Below are 16,508 nucleotides of genomic sequence, written 5' to 3' on the forward strand. Positions count from 1 at the left end.
AAACCTGCCCCTTTTTGAAAATATTCCACTAGGCTTTGGGTTGGAGTCCGTGAACTAGTAACATGAACTGGGCCCTCCCCTTCAGAGAGATGCCCCCTCTTGTTCCAGAAGAGCTTTCAAAAACTGGGACTCTTAGTGCTGACAATTGGTACTAAGGTTTAGTACTCAAATCAATTGCTGCTATAAACCAACTTTTAACTGTAATTTTATTAACTTTTAATCATTTTATGTGAATGAGATGTTGTACACTGCCCTGAGCTGGTTCGTTGGGAGGGCAGGATATAAATTAAATAAATAATTTGTTAGCGCCATTGCATGTATTATTTTGCTGCATATACACAAATGTCTAAGAACTGAAATTCTGTTGGAGACTTGGAGACTGTATGAACCTTCTCCAGCATTAATCAGAGTACCATAGCTATGCTAGGGTCACGAGCTTCAGATTGGGAAAAATCTGGAGACCTTGGGAGTGCAACCTGCAGACTGCCGGGTTTGGGGAGGGAAGTGACTTCCATGGGGTATAATACCATATAGCCCACCTTCTAAGCAACCATTTTCTCCAGGGGAATTTATCTCTGTTGCCTGGAGATGAGCTGTAATTTTGGGTGATCCCCAGGTCCCTCCTGGAGTCTAGCATCCCTAGCTATAACATAGACTATGCATAGCAAGGCTGTGTCCATGAATGCATTCATGCACATACATAACTTTCTGTTTTTCCATGACAGCAGCTCCTAGCATATCTGATCAAGCCAGTTTCCCCTCCTTTGGGTACCAATGTGAATGTTCAAAAGAATATTGTTTAATAAAGTTCATGGGAAATTTACAGGAAAAGTTCTAACAAAATTTCTTGCATGTCCACATTCCTCTGAATCCAGATGTTTACTTTCCCATCAGAATTTTATTTAGTAAATTTCTGATCAGTCTTAGTTTATGTAACAAATATTTCAAAATATTAGAAATGAACTAAAAGTAAGATAAAAGTATTCAACAACATTGAGAGACATCCATATGGAGACAAATCCCTGTAGGACAGCTGCTTATGGTTACAAAAAAGGTACTAGGTCAAGGAAAACTAATTTTTATTCAGTTATAACAGTGATTTAATTTGCCAAACCACTGAGAGTTTCTGTGCTAGAGAAACAAGGATATTGTTGCTGGAATACATTGACAGAATGCACTACCTTTTGATTTTCAAAGTTAAGTAGCAAGAACATAGTGCCCTTATAAGAACATTGGTTCCTCTTCTGGAGAAACTTACCATTTATGAGGCTTTGAGAGTGGAGAGCTATAATTGACAAAAAGCCAATGCCTAGGATAACAGAGTAGATAACTTTCCTTTTGAAGAACTCTGAGTTATGAAAACCTGTGCAAGCAAAACTAGTGGTTAGTTTTTAGAATATCTCTTACCACATGTGTCTACCCCACAAACCAAATGTCTAGGAAATTCATGAGTAAAATAGGAATCAGCAATGAAAGAGGAGTAAGAGATGGAGGAGTGAAATGCACCTATAGCTGGATTGTAATTTAAATTGTCATTAGTGTCCATTAAAGATGGAATATGTAGAAGAAAACCAGATACCAAAATTCAGTTTTATGTGTCACTGAGGTAGATACATCTAGCAGTCAAAGTGCACAACATGTTGAATCCAGGGATTCACTCATACAAGCAGAAAGAGCATACAACATCATCCAGCTAGATCATCCCCCTCCAGATGGGGCCTCAAGATCTCCCAGAACTACAATTGATCTCCAGCATTTGTGTTTACCTCTCAGAATCCAAAAAGTTGGGATTTATGTGGCTGTACAATAGAAATTATAAGAGCCTCTTGTGGCGCAGAGTGGTAAGGCAGCAGACATGCAGTCTGAAAGCTCTGCCCTTGAGGCTGGGAGCTCAATCCCAGCAACTGGGTCAAGGTTGATTCAGCCTTCCATCCTTCCGAGGTTGGTAAAATGAGTACCCAGCTTGCTGGGGGGTAAACGGTAATGACTGGGGAAGGCACTGGCAAACCATTCCATATTGAGTCTGCCATGAAAACTCTAGAGGGCATCACCCCAAGGGTCAGACATGACCCGGTGCTTGCACAGGGGATACCTTTATCTTTTACAATAGAAATTAAGTATTCTGCAGTAATGGATATTTCAGAATTCCATAAAGAAAACATTTTAGTGGCTCTAGCCTCTGATACAAAATGTATTGCTTCTGGGCCAAAAACAAAATCTGAATGTGAACCCCAACATAAATAATTCCAACCCACAGATATGTCCACTCAATCAGATCATTTTACTAATAGATTTTTACTTTTATATTATATAATAATCTTTCCTCTTCCAATAAATGCTGTTCAGTATGCCATTCTCTCCCTGAACTAATTGTTCTAGCATCCATGCTGACTTCTCAGAAAGTCATTCTCTAGCCATTGGTTCATCCACTGTACCTTTACTTTCCTGTGCTTTGTTCTGTCCCTCCATTAAGACATTAACTTGCTCTGAGTTGTTCCATTTGGTGTAGGATGTTTCCATTTCTTCAGTTGTGAAAAAGCCTTTGAGAGCAGCTTTTATATGAAGGAAGCGTCGTCAGTACACAAATGAATACCCCACGGAATCGTCCTGAAAGGCTTTCCTCAGGAAATTATGCAATGTAGTTCCGCACTGAAACAATTCCACAAACCAAATTCTATCACAAGTAGAAAAGGATAATTAAAAAAAAAATTATCAATTTATTTACTTTGGAACATGTATTGTATATTGCTATAGCTCAAACTATCGAACTGTAGCCCTGATCTCCCATGTAAGTAAAATCTTATTGAAGATCATTCAGAACCATCTCAAATCAATCATTGATGCTCAGCTACCGGATGTCCAGGCTGGTTTTTGATATGGTCGTGGCACCCGAGACCACATTGCACATTTGCATTGGATTCTTGAAAAAAAAACATGAATATCAAAAGGCCATCTATCATAGAATCATAGAGATGGAAGGGACCTCATGGGTCATCTAGTCCAGCCCCCTGCACTATGCAGGACACTCACATCCCAATCGCTCATCTACTGTAACCTGCCACCCCTTTGCCTTCACAGAATCAGCCTCTCTGTCAGATGGCTATCTAGCCTCTGTTTTAAAATTTCAAAAGATGGAGAACCCACCACCTCCCAAGGAAGCCTGTTCCACTGAGAAACCGCTCTAACTGTCAGGAACTTCTTCCGGATGGTTAACCGAAAAACCTTTTGAATTAATTTCAACCCATTCGTTCTAGTCTGTCCCTCCGGGGCAAGAGAGAAAGATTCTGCTCCATCCTCTGTATGGCACCCTTTTAAATACTGGAAGATGGTTATCAGACACCCTCTCAGTCGTCTCCTCTCTAGGCTAAACAGACCAAGCTCCCCCAACCTTTCTTCATATGTCTTGGTCTCCAAGCTCCTTACCATCTTTGTTGCCCTCCTCTGGATACGTTCTAGTTTGTCAACATCCCTCTTAAATTGGGGTGCCCAAAACTGAACACAGTACTCCAAGTGAGGCCGAACCAGAGCAGAGTAAAGCGGTACCATGACCTCCCGTGATCTGGACACGATATTCCATTTGATACAGCCCAAAATCCCATTCGCCTTTTTAGCCACTGAGTCACACTGCTGACTCATGTTCAATGTATGGTCTACTAAGACTCCTAGATCCTTTTCGCACATGCTACTCCTAAGACAAGTCTCCCCCATCTTATATTGGTGTATTTGGTTTTTCCTACCTAAATGCAGAACTTTACATTTGTCCCTACTGAACCATTTTATTCAGTTTAGCCCACTATTGAACAACACAGGCTCCAGGTCAGATCCTTGGGGTACTCCACTTGTCACTCTTTTCCAAGAAGATGCTGAACCATTAACAAGTACCCTCTGGGTACGATTTGTCAATCAGTTATTGATCCACCTGACAGAATTAGGATTAGGATCCATACCGTATTTTACAATTTAACAAAAATATGTGGAACCTTATCTGATTATTCTTTACTGATTATTCTAAATATTCTAAGTTTGACTGTGTTGATCACAAAAAACTATGGGATGCCTTGCATGAATTGGGAGTAGGGATGGGTGATCGCCCAAATCGTGCCCGATTCGGACGTTTCCGAATCAGAAACGGTCCAAATCGGGCCCCTAGACCTTAGAAATGGTCCGAATCGTTGAGGTTCGGCGATTCAGGCTGCCAAATCTATTCGGATCCGAATCGATTCGGCAGAGTCAGAGGCCAGGCAGCCATCTGGCTGCCCCCCCTTTTTTCCCCCTGATTTTTTGCCGCCTAAAATGGTGGCGGGGGGAGGGGGGAGTGAGTGGCCAATCAGAATGGTTGTAGCTTTTCAGCTCAGGCATTCTGGCCACTCACTGAAGACTTTTGATTTTTAAATCCCCTTGCTTTGTAACCTGCCCAAGAGGAGGCTACATAAAGCAAGGGGCTGCTTGCTGGAGCTGACTTGAGCTCTGGCTGGCTGGCTGTGCTGCTCCCAAGCTCCCTGCCTGGTTGAGCGGCCTTTCTGCCTGCCTGCCTGCTGGACCCTCCTGGGCTTCCTGGACCTGGCCTGGACATGGCAGGAGAAGACAGCAAACAGCTTGTTTTAGGGTTTTTTTCTCTCCTTTCCTATTTTTCTCTTTTTTCCCTCCCTCTTCTCCCTCTCTCTCCCTCCTCTTTTCCAAAGTTTTGTGCCTTCGGGTTTCTGTGGGTGGGGGCCTGGGGTGGTTAGGGAATTGTGTTTGCTGTTTTTATTGTGTTTAAAGTGTTGTTTGCTGTTTGGTTTTATTTAAAAGTATTTTGGGGGTGGGGGTTGGGGGCTTGTATTTTGAAGTTGTACTGTTTTTTTGGGGGGGTTGTTTGATTGTTTTGGGTTTCCTCAGGTTTTCTCAGTTGCCACCTTTGGGCTTCATGCCCTGGGTGGCTGCTGGTTGTTTGGTAGTTGTAGGTGTTTTTTGGTGGGAGGCTAGTTTCAGTTGGGGGGGGGGGTGTTTGTTAGGTTGGTTTAGCTGTTAGGGCCTTGCAGGGCCAGTTTTTCTTGATTGCCAGCCACCTTTGGGGGAGTGCCCTGGGTGGCTACTGTTGTTGAAGCTGTTTCTTTGGTTAGCCTAGGTAGAGTTAGCTTGTTTGGTTAGCTGTTAGGGCCTTGCAGGGCAAGTTTTTCTTGGTAGCCATCTTTGGGGGAGTGCCCTGGGTGGCTGCTGGTTGTTTGTTTGTTGAAGCTGTTTCTTTGGTTGGCCTAGGTAGAGTTAGCTTGTCTTGTTTGGCAGTTTGAGCCTTGCAGGGCCACTTTTCCTCAGTTGCCACCTTTGGGGGAGTGCCCAGGGTGGCTGGCAGCTGGTTGGTGTTTTAGAGATTGTTTCCTGGGGGGAATTGCTGCATTCTTCTTGGGGTGCCCAATTAGTGACCCTTTAAATAGGCAGTAAAATCCATAGTTTCAGGAAAATTTTAAAAGTGCTACTAATTTTTTAGAATAGTTTATTTCCTGAGTAGCTAGATAGGATTGCATTTTTATATGATAAAAGTGATTTGGGATCTAGGCTAAAAAGAACTTTCTTAGTAGTTTAAAAAACTTTAAACCAGCAGGGGCTGTGCCTTATTGAAGGCCAGCTTTCCTGGTAGAGACAGGAATTGATTTAGATGTCAACAGGTTTAGGGGTTCTTAGCAGACCAGGCGGGAGCTTGGTGCACAAATCTGCTCCAGCCTTCCTTCTAGCTAGTAACACTCAGGTAGCTTAAAACACTTTAAAAGTGTAAAAAGGTTTTTTTTTTCCTTCTAATTTTTCCCTGTTGTAGGTTCCTTAAGTTAAAAAAAAACAAAACAAAACAAGAGAGAGGACAGAAAACTCCATAGAAGTTAGATCAGCTTAGGGTCTATCTAAAAAAACTAAACAGGTAGCTGGTGGGAGGTTTTATAAGTTGTAAGGTTTCCTTAGAAACAGGTGTTCGGGCAGTTAGTGGTCGGGCCTCAAATTTCCCTGTCTCTTAGATTAAAACTAGAAACAGTTTGTCCAAGGGAACATGAGTGGCAAGAAGGAAGGTCAGGCTACGGGTCCTGGGGGAAAGGCCCAACAGAAAACTAAAGAGGTGGAGGGGAGTGAGAGGGGGAAGGAAGTGTCCTTCCCCCGACCTGAGAAGAGGCCTGTCTTGGGTCGACCTTCCACCACTCCGACCTCTGGCCGGAGTGGTGCAATAAAGAGTGTCCGCAAGGGTCTCTTTATTGAGGCCGTTACCGGGGTGCCCCCTTCTAAGGTGCGTCAGGCAGGGGTCTTTGCTGGCACTTCTGCGGGGCCTGCTGATCAGGCAGCCCCTCGTGTCGCTCCTTTTGCTAGTGAGGCATGGGGGCATCAGGAGGAGTTGCCTGATCTCTCCCTCAGGGTGAGCCTTGGAGACATGGCTTGTCCTTCATGCCCCCAGGCATCACCTCGGGGGTGCAGAGAGCCCTGGAGGAGATGGGTGAGGGACTGGCCCGCCAGTCTACTCCCCTTTCTCCTCCAGGATCCAGCAGGCTTCAGTTGTTGGGGGGGGGGGAAACAGGAGCATATGGTAGAGGTGGTGCAAGAGGGAGAGATGGAGGTGGCACCCCCTGCCCCGCTATCTTGATCCCTTCCCCCTCTCTCACCTCCTTCTGTCCCCACCTCAGGACACGGTGTGTCCAGCCCGAGCTCCTCACAGGAGGCAGCTCAGGGGACTTTGCAGACTGCAAGCTTGCCTGCGTTGTCCAAAGGCTCCAAAGTCTGGAATTACTTCCAGACAGTGGAGGAAACCCATCTAGCAGAGTGCCAGCTCTGTAGGCAGAGGGTTAGTCGTGGAAGACAAGATCGTCACTATACAACTAGCGGCCTCATGAACCACATGAAGAGGCACCACCAGGCTGTCCTGCTTCAGGGGGAGAGGCAGGCTGGCAGTGGGGTGCCTGCGCAGGCACAACTTACCAGTACGGGGCTGGAGAGTCTCCCCGGGACCTCCACCTCCAGAGCCTAAGAGTTCTGCTCAGGGAGCGGGTGGAGTTAGAGGGAGGCAAGTGACCATGGTGGAAATGCTTGCCTGGGTTGGCAGCGGCATGCTAAAAGGGGGGTTTGAGGCAGGTTGTAGGGCCGTGAACCATGACCTAGCTGCGCTCATGGCCATGGGTGGGTACCCTTTTCGTCTGGCCGACGATGTTTACTTCCGCCGTCGCATATCCACCTGGTATACGCCTCCTAGTCGTACCACGATTAGCAGGTCAGTGTTGCCCTCTCTTTATAGGGCAGCCCGAGCTTCAGGGACCATACACTTCACGTCGGACATATGGACGTCATGTCATGCGCAGGATGCGTACATCTCGCTGACTGCGCATTGGTGGGACATACGGGAGGTGCTGGGTGGGGTTGAGCCTGTTAGGCAGGGTGAGGGCTGCCCAGCAGGCTATCGCCATGCCTTGCTGCACATCGAGCCCTTTGATGTGCGGCACATTGCAGACAACATCGAGGGCACCATTTGTAGAATGGTTGGTGGGTGGGTAGGTAGTGGGACGGGGGTCACCAAGGGCTTCTTGGTGACAGATGGTGCCCTCAACATGACCAAGGCGGTCAAGGGCATGGGCCTGAAGCACATCTCTTGTGCGGCCCACCTTCTCCACCTCGTGGTTAAGGATGTCCTTGGGATTGGCTCCAAGGGAACCGGTTCATCCACCAAAGCCACTAACTTCCGGCATCTCGTCAAGAAGTGCCAGAAGATCGTGGCACATTTCTCTCACAGTTTGTACTACGTCTCGAGGCTGGAGAGAAAGCAGGTCCTGATGGGCGTGCCGCAGCACTGCCTTATCAGAGACGTCAGCACGCGCTGGAATTCCACCCGCGCCATGCTTGAGCGCTTGGTGGAGCAGAGGAGAGCCTTAGATGCCCTTGTGCAGGAGATGAGGATGTTTATGCCTGGAGAGTGGCTCACTCACTGAGAGTGGGAGATCATTTCTCAGACCGTGGAAGTTCTTGGGCCCTTCAAGACTTTTACGGAGATGCTCTCATCTGACATGGCAAGTTTGGGTCTGGTCGTGCCCATGGTCCACAAGGCCCGTGTGGTGCTGGCCCCCTTCCTGGACCCGGCTCGAGGACGTGCAGACACTGTTCCAGCCATGCGCGCCCTTGCGAGGAGGCTTCTGAGAGGTCTTGAGAGCTGCTTTGAGACCCTCTGCATGTCAGTGACATACAGGCTCGTCACCATGTGTGATCCACGTATCAAGGGCAGCTTAGCAGAGAGGGAGAGGAGCCTTCCTGAATGGCGCGAGCTGCTCATTCAGAGGCTTGTCTGGTGGAGGTCCAAGGAGGCTGAGGTGTCAGGCCAGGCAGGGGAGGAAGGAGCCAGCACGCCTGCTGCTCCTCCCTCCCCCCCACCCTCTACTGGCACATCAGCCACTGCAGGCCACCCCAGCAAGAAGGCTGAGCAGGGCAACTTCTTGCTGGGGTTCCTCCAGCCCACTCCTTCTCTTGAGGGCAGCGGGTGCTCGAGGGAGGACAGTGCGTCTGGGATGGTGAGGGCTTACCTCGGTGAGTCCCGGGAGTCCGAGAACACCTGTCCCTTGATATACTGGGCCAGGATGGAGGCGGTCTGGCCGGCCCTCTCCTTTCATGTCTACCTTTCATGCTCGCCAACGAGTGTCCAGAGCGAGCGAGCATTTTCTCATGTGAGCAGCACCATCTGTCAGTATCGCTCCTGCCTAGCGCCTGAAAGAGTCCAGCAATTGGTCTTCCTCAAGGTCAAGTTGCCGGCTCTTGGCCATCCAGAACTATTCTTGGAGGAGGAATGATGGGAGCACAGAATTGCTGTGACTGCATCCCCTCTGAGTCGGTTCTGGGTGGTGGGAATGAAAAACGCTTGCCCAAGGTAAACATTCAGACAGGAGCAGTGCCCTGGCCAATCTAAATTGCCCCCCCCAACTCCACACACAGAAATTCTGCAATAACCAGAGGGCCAGAGATTAAATCTGGGTCCCTCAGTCATGCCACCCATTTGGATTATTTTTCCCAGTCCCAATGTGAGCCTTAGAGCTCATGTTAAACCCAAGAAGTAACTGAAGACCCCCCTGAGCTCCCCTGCAAGTTTCAACAAGATTGGACCAAGGGGTCCCATCCTAGGGGCTCCCAAATTCGTGGGGAAAAATGATTTCAGAACAAGGGAATTGCCAATTTATCTGCTGAAATCATTTTTTTCTCATGCTTTTGGGAGCCCCCAGGATGGGATCCCTTGGTCCAATCTTCTTGAAACTTGCATGGGAGCTCACCGGGGGGGGGGGGCTTCCCTAAGTCCCCTGCAAGTTTCAGGAAGATTGCACCAAGTTTCAGGGGTGCAACTTACACCCTTTCCCCCCCAGCCCCGGGGGAAGGATTTCCAATGCAAGTCAATGGAGCCATTGACTTGCATTGGCCCCAAATCGTCCAAAACGATTCGGGAGGCTTTCCAATGCAATGTGACTTGCATTGGCCCCGAATCGATTCGGACAGCTCCTAATCGGTCCAAATCGGCCGATTCGGATCCAAATCAGGCCGATTCGGATCCGAAATGGTCCGAATCGGGGCCTCCCTGCACAACCCTAATTGGGAGTGTCGTCCCACTTAACCCATCTCATCAGTTCATTGTACCCCAACCAGGAGGCAACAGTACGAACAATATATGGAGACACTGATTGGCTCAAAGTCAGCCAAGGAGTGAGACAAGGGTGTATCTTATCACCCTTTCTTTTTAACCTTTATGCAGAGGTCATTATGTGGAAGCTTAATCTGGAAGATTCTATGATCGGAGTCAAAATTGGAAGTTGCAACATCAATAATCTTCGCTCTGCAGATGATACAAAACTCCTTGCTGAATGAGAGCATGATCTGAAGACCCTAAAAGAAGAAAGTGAAAAGATGGGACTATGCCTAAATATCAAAAAGACCAAGATCATGACAACTACTGACAGTAGCACCAAAGTCATGATTGACAATGAGAACATTGAATGTATTGATGATTTCATCTTTCTTGGCTCTATGATTGCTCAAAGTGGTGGATGCAGCCGTGAAATCTAATGGCGAATAACACTAGGCCGGAACGTAATGTTAAGCATTAACAGAATATAGAAAAATAAAGATATCAGCCTTAATACAAAGTGCCAGCTAGTCAACCCCATTGTCTTCCCCATAACAAGCTATGGATGTGAAAACTGGACCCTGAAGAAAGAAGACAGGAGGAGAATAGATGCTTTTGAATTATGGTGTTGGAGACGACTGCTGCAAATAACATGGACAGCCAAAGTTACCAACAAGACAGTTTTAGAGAGGAGCAAACCAACTATGTCATTAGAAGGCAAGATATTATGGCTAAAGCTCACTTACTTTGGATACATCATGCGATCAAACTCGTTAGAAAAATCATTAATGCTTGGCATGGTCAGCGGCAAAAGGAAAGCTGTTGCCAAAGGATCTGCTGGCTCAACATGATCAAAGCCGATACAGGGATGACTATGAACCAACTAAAAGAAGCAGTCATTTCCAAAGGTGTCTCTACTACATCCTATTTGTAATTTCTATCATAGTTTTCCAATGTTGACATAAGATTTTGTTGTTTTTGTTGTTATTTAAATTTCTATACCACTCTCACAGAACTGGCTCAGGGCAGTGTGCATCATATAACTGACAGTTAACAAATGATTAAAATAGTTAAAATAATAATAATAACATAATAAGTCTGATGAAGAGTGCTTGCACTCGAAAGCTCACTACCTGAATAAATCTTTGTTGGTCTTAAAGATGCTACTGGACTCTGATTCTATTGTGCTACTTCAGACCAACACGGCTACCCATTTGAATCTATAATAAGCATTAAAACAGTTTTAAAAGTTTAGCAGCATCTACAGCCAGTAGCAACATCAGTTATTGCACTTCCCAGAGTTTGGTCATTATCAATCTTTTCTAGGCAGTAGGAGTGTTTTGTTGGGGAGGGGATAGATGTTATGAGGTCATTGGCCCAATCAAAAGCTTGGTGGAAGAGCTCTGTCTTGCAGGCCCTTCAGAACTGTGCCAGTTCCGACAGAGCCCAGATCTCCTCTGGGAACTTGTTCCAAGTAGGGGCCAGAACTGAAAACATCCTGGCCCTGGTTGAGGCCAGAGGTACGTCTTTGGGGCCAGGGACCAACAACTGGTTGAAATTTGCAGAATGAAGCACTCTCTGGGGGAAGTAGGCAGAGAGGCAGTCCCTCAGGTATGCTGGGCCCAGACTGCGAATGGCCTTACCAGGTAGGGTAAACATATGTTCTCACATGGGCCTTTCCTACCCAACCTTTGTCTTTGAAGGTTTGAGTTTCAGATTACTTTGCTTGATCCATCCCACCATTGCATCCAGGCATCTGGCAAATGACTCCAGGGGTGAATCTGGGTGGCCATCCATCAGGAGGTTGAACTGAGTGTCTTTGGGATATTAATGTCACCCCAGTCTGAACCCTCAGATGAGATGGGCAAGCGGGTGCATGAAGATGTTAAAGGTGAGAGAGCTACACCCTGTGGCACTCCACAAGCTGACAATAGTATGATATATTATCTCCAAGCATAGCCTTCTGGCCATGACCCTGGAGAAAGGAGATCAGCCACTGTAGAGCTGCCCCACGCATCCCTGTGTTGGCAAGGTAGCCAGCCAAAAGCTCATGACGGACTATGTCAAACATTGTACTACTAGTAAAAAAGGGAAAAAATGCCAGGATCTTTTTGTTTCTCCTCATTCACCCTGCAATGTCTAGAAAAGTAACCTCTAGGAAATCAAAGTCCAAAGAGAAGAGATGGCCATAGCATCTATCATTCAAATTCACTCTATAAATGTTGTATCTATATAACTCACAAAGCTGACTGTTGCCAAATTTTGACATAGATTTGAACTGCAGCTAAGGACAAGACATGAATCAGCTAAAATGTTTCCTAGCTACATAAGAGGGTGATCGAATGGGGTGCCACAGAGGCTACTGATGTCAATAAGAAATTGTGTACAAGTACCCACTGCCCCTCAGTAACCCAGGAAAAAGCAGAAATTCAGTTTGTTCAGGCAGCATGTGTTCTCTGAAGAAACCATCACCTCAGCAACTTCCCATCAAGAAAATGAGTTTCAGCAGGAATATATATAAGAAGTCAACAAGTTTTTTAAATGATTTTTTAAATTTGTATATAGGATAGAACGACTTAGAAACAGATTATAAGAAAAAAAAGTTATATATTTTACATTACAATACAGTATTACATTATTCGATATTGATACATTATTTCACTTTACTTCTAATGAAATTGTCTTGTCCACCCACTAGCCATTAGTCAGTTTTTTATTATATTGTACATAGTTAAAGATCTACATTCTTTAATCTTCAAATCTACATATCATCCATCTATTTTCCCCTTTCCCTGTAAAAAGTCAATAAAAGGTCTCCACTGTGTCGCAAAAGTAGATATTGATTTTCCTCTAACCAAATCAGTGAGCTTAGCCATTTCAGCCAATTCTAACAATTTAACAATCCTTAGGTAAAACCACAGTTTTCCAGTTCTGTGTGTACAGAATTCTCACTGCCATTGTCATATATCTAAACAGAGTGGCATGATTATTTTCCATTTCATTTTTTATCAGATCCAACAAAAATGCTCTGGGTCTCAAACATATATTAGTCTCTAAAATTCATACAAGCATTTTGTTTCTTTGTTTATATTTTTATATAGCTGTCTCCTGAATTTCCAGGCTCTACTACATGACTACCACATATGAGAAAAAGTTCCTGTTTGCTTTTCACATTTCCAACATTTATTTGATCTGTTTCGGAGCATTTTATTTTCCCTGGCATCATATACCACATATTGAACATTTTATAGAAATTTTAATACCTTTTCCCCACATCTTTATCCATTGCTCCATTTGAATATTATACCCCAAAATTTGACTCCATTTTGTCATACAAGTTTTAACCTGTTCATCTCATACTTCAATAAAAGTTTATACTTTTTTATTACATGTTCATCATTTGTACAAAGTTCCATTACTAAAACATCTCTAAAATATGTTTTCCTTTTGTAACATTTGCCAGATGTTTGGAAGCAGTGGCTGGATGTTTTAGGCAGAGTCGCTTGAAACTCAACCCCTCTGAGATGGAGGTCCTGTGGCTGGGTGGACAGGGGCAGGACCAGGAAGCACGGTTACCCTCCCTGGACAGGGTGCAGCTTATGGCTGTACTTTCCACCATTTGGGGGTGATCTTTGATGCTTCTTTATCTGTGGAGGCTCAGATCACAAACGTAGCCCAAGTGGCATTTTACCATCTTTGCCAAGTGAGGCTACTAGCAACCTACCTGCCTCCAGAACACCTGGTCACTGTGATCCATGCAATGGAACACACACAAGCCTTTATTAGCATGATGATCCATACAGTGGTCACTTTCAAACTAGACTTTTGTCACTCGCTCTACTCTGGCCTTCCCTGACCTCTGACCCAAAAATGGCAGTTGGTCCAAAATGTGGCTTCCGGGGTCCTCACATGGTCACCTTGGAGGGCCCACATCCAGCCTGTGCTGAGGCAGCTGCATTGGTTACTGGTTAGCTTCTGAATCAGGTTTAAGGTTTTGGTTCTTACTTTTAAGTCTATTCACAGTCTGGGCACCACTTACCTGAGGAACCGCTTGTTTCCTTATGCCCCCCGCAGAACGTTGAGCTCTGCAGGTTTGAATCTATTGGTTATCCCTGGTCCCTGGGAGGCACACCTGGCCTCAGCCAGTGGAATGAGCTCCCAGAAAAGCTGAAGGCCCTGACAGAACTATCACAGTTCTGCAGGACCTGCAAGACAGAGCTTTTTATTATTATTATTGAGGCCAAGCTAGGAAGATTGGGTCCCTCCCTGTTTAGGCCATGTGCCAGTCATCTAGGCAAAAGTTATCCCCTGAGATTGCATTGGGGGGCTGTGCGTGGCTGGGGCTGGTTGTGGGGGGGAGGGGAGGTTTTTAGAGGGGACTTTGCTGCCAGTTTGTAGAGGGTTGTATATTTTTCTAATAGTATTTTGTGTGGTTTTAATCTTCTATAAACAGCCATTAACCGGCAAGGTCCGGGAGTGGCAGATAATAAATGCAACTATCTTTAAACGTCCCGTGGCGCCGCGGGTGCCGCGGACTAAATAAAAGAGTAAGGGCTGGTGGGGAGGAGTTAGGGCGGGCTCTGTCCGGGATAAAAACTCGGAGGAGCGAATCAGGAGCCGATTCGCTCCTCCGAGTGGCACTCCAGGGCCAAGTGTCCAATTGGGAGGCGCGCAAAGCGCGCCTCCCTGTTGGACACTTGGCCCGTCTCCCGGCTGCCACGCCACATGCTCCATTCCTCCTGAGCAGCCATCCTGCACGGATGCCTGCCAGGGAGGACCCTCGCCCCACTTCGCTCGCCTTTGGGGACATGGCTTCCACTCCAACGACCGAATGCCCTTACCCGCCGACCGCCCGTCAGTGTCCGCCTGCCCGCCCTGCGACGAACCCACCCTTCCCACCGCCACCCCGGACGCCCCTCGACCTGACCTCGACCACACTCCCCGACGTCCTGCCATCCCTGCCGCTACGCCCACACTTTCTCCCTGCGCCCCGGCCACCCCTCCCCGCTTCCCCGCCTGTCCCCGAGCTTGGCCGCCGCCAACGCGCCCACGCCCCCCCACTCGCCACCCTTACCCGCTTCCCCTCCTCCGACACTTCGCAGCCTGGACGCCACCATGGCCACGCAGATGACGAGGGAGAACACGGGCAGCCGCACACGCGCCAAAATGGCTGCCGCCATGAGGACGACGACGACAACGACGAGCCGGCCCAACATGCTGGGGCCTCCCTTCGCCCGTCCTCCTGCCGCCCGATGCCACGACGAGGACGCCGCCGCGCCGCCGACCGCACACCGAGATTGCCGCTCCCTCTGGTATGCCTGACGCTGCCCTCGACACCATCCTCCCTTTCCCTGCCTTGCCTCTCCTCTTCCTTGCTGACTTCGCGCTGCTGGTACAGGGCCGCTTCCACGCACCCCTGCCAGCACCCCACTTAACGCCGTGCTGCCTCCTAGCGCCCATTGTATTCACAGTACAATGTGCTTTATTCCTAGTAAATAAATAAATCTGTAGATTTTTCAAAACCATCTTTTTTGTCAATTTTAAATCTATCAAAGAGTGGAACATAAGAAAAACATTGACATATAAAACTTTCTTTTGTTGGTTCTTCCCTTGATTTCATTTTAACCTCCTCTTGAGAGAACTCTACCATGTCTTGGAAAGTTAACCAAATATCTCCCATTGTAATTTCTTGGCTAAAGAACACTTAGAATCATAGAATAATAGAGTTGGAAGGGACCTCATGGATCATCTAGTCCAACCCCCTGCACTATGCAGGACACTCACATCCCAATCGCTCATCTACTGTAACCTGCCACCCCTTTGCCTTCACAGAATCAGCCTCTCCATCAGATGGCTATCTAGCCTCTGTTTAAAAATTCCCAAAGATGGAGAACCCACCACCTCCCGAGGAAGCCTGTTCCACTGAGAAACCTCTCTGTCAGGAACATCTTCTGGATGTTTAGATGGAATTTCTTTTGAATTAATTTCATCCCATTTGTTCTGGTCTGTCCCTCCTGGGCAAGAGAGAACAATTCTGCTCCATCCTCTATATGGCACACTTTTAAATACTTGAAGATGGTTATCAGATCCCCTCTCAGTTGTCTCCTCTCTAGGCTAAGCAGACCAAGCTCCCCCAACCTTTCTTCATAAGTCTTGGTCTCCAAACCCCTTACCATCTTTGTTGCCCTTCTCTGGACACATTCTAGTTTGTCAACATCCCTCTTCAATTGGGGTGCCCAAAACTGAACACAATACTCCAAGTGAGGCCGAACCAGAGCAGAGTAAAGCTGTAACATCACCTCCCGTGATCTGGACACAATACTCTGTTTGTTACAGCCCAAAATCCCATTTGCCTTTTTAGCCACTGAGTCAAACTGCTTACTCATGTTCAATGTATGGTCTACTAAGACTCCTAGATCCTTTTTGCACATACTACTGCCAAGACAAGTCTCCCCCATCTTATATTGGTGTATTTGGTTTTTCCTACCTAAATGCAGAACTTTACATTTGTCCCTATTGAACTTCATTTTATTCAGTTTAGCCCACTTCTCGAGCCTATCAAGATCATCCTGTATTCTGTTGCTGTCTTCAGTTGTGTTTGCTACCCCTCCCGGTTTAGTATCATCTGCAAATTTAATAAGTATCTCCTCTAATCCCTCTTCCAAATCATTTATAAATATGTTGAACAACACAGATCTTTGGGGTATTCCACTTGTCACTCTTTTCCAAGAAGATGCTGAACCATTAACAAGTACCCTCTGGGTACGATTTGTCAACTAGTTATTGATCCATCTGACAGAATTTGGATCCATACCGCATTTTACCAACTTGTCAACAAGAATATAATGTGGAATCTTATCAAAAGCTTTATTGAAATCCAGATAAACTATGTCCACAGCATTCCCCTGAT

At 46.5% G+C, this 16,508-nt stretch overlaps 1 protein-coding gene across 6 annotated transcripts in view; it reads right to left on the reverse strand.

The window, feature by feature from the left end:
* Nucleotides 1–2,610, reverse strand: part of LOC143832629 (uncharacterized) — a 20,208-nt gene extending 17,598 nt beyond the window's left edge. For 4 of the 6 annotated variants that reach the window (XM_077327318.1, XM_077327317.1, XM_077327315.1 and 1 more), the window contains exons 1-2: nucleotides 2,436–2,607; nucleotides 1,259–1,363 (exon numbers count right to left, since the gene is read on the reverse strand). In XM_077327318.1, coding sequence (XP_077183433.1) covers nucleotides 1,259–1,363; nucleotides 2,436–2,520 — 190 coding nt within the window. In that variant the 5' untranslated portion in view covers nucleotides 2,521–2,607. Of the gene's footprint in view, nucleotides 1–1,258; nucleotides 1,364–2,435 lie in introns of all 6 variants that reach the window. The other 2 variants (XM_077327316.1, XM_077327319.1) reach the window with 2 other exon arrangements.
* Nucleotides 2,611–16,508: the final 13,898 nt, after the last annotated feature.

This window comes from Paroedura picta, chromosome 3, assembly GCF_049243985.1.
Source record: "Paroedura picta isolate Pp20150507F chromosome 3, Ppicta_v3.0, whole genome shotgun sequence".
Lineage (NCBI taxonomy): Eukaryota > Metazoa > Chordata > Lepidosauria > Squamata > Gekkonidae > Paroedura > Paroedura picta.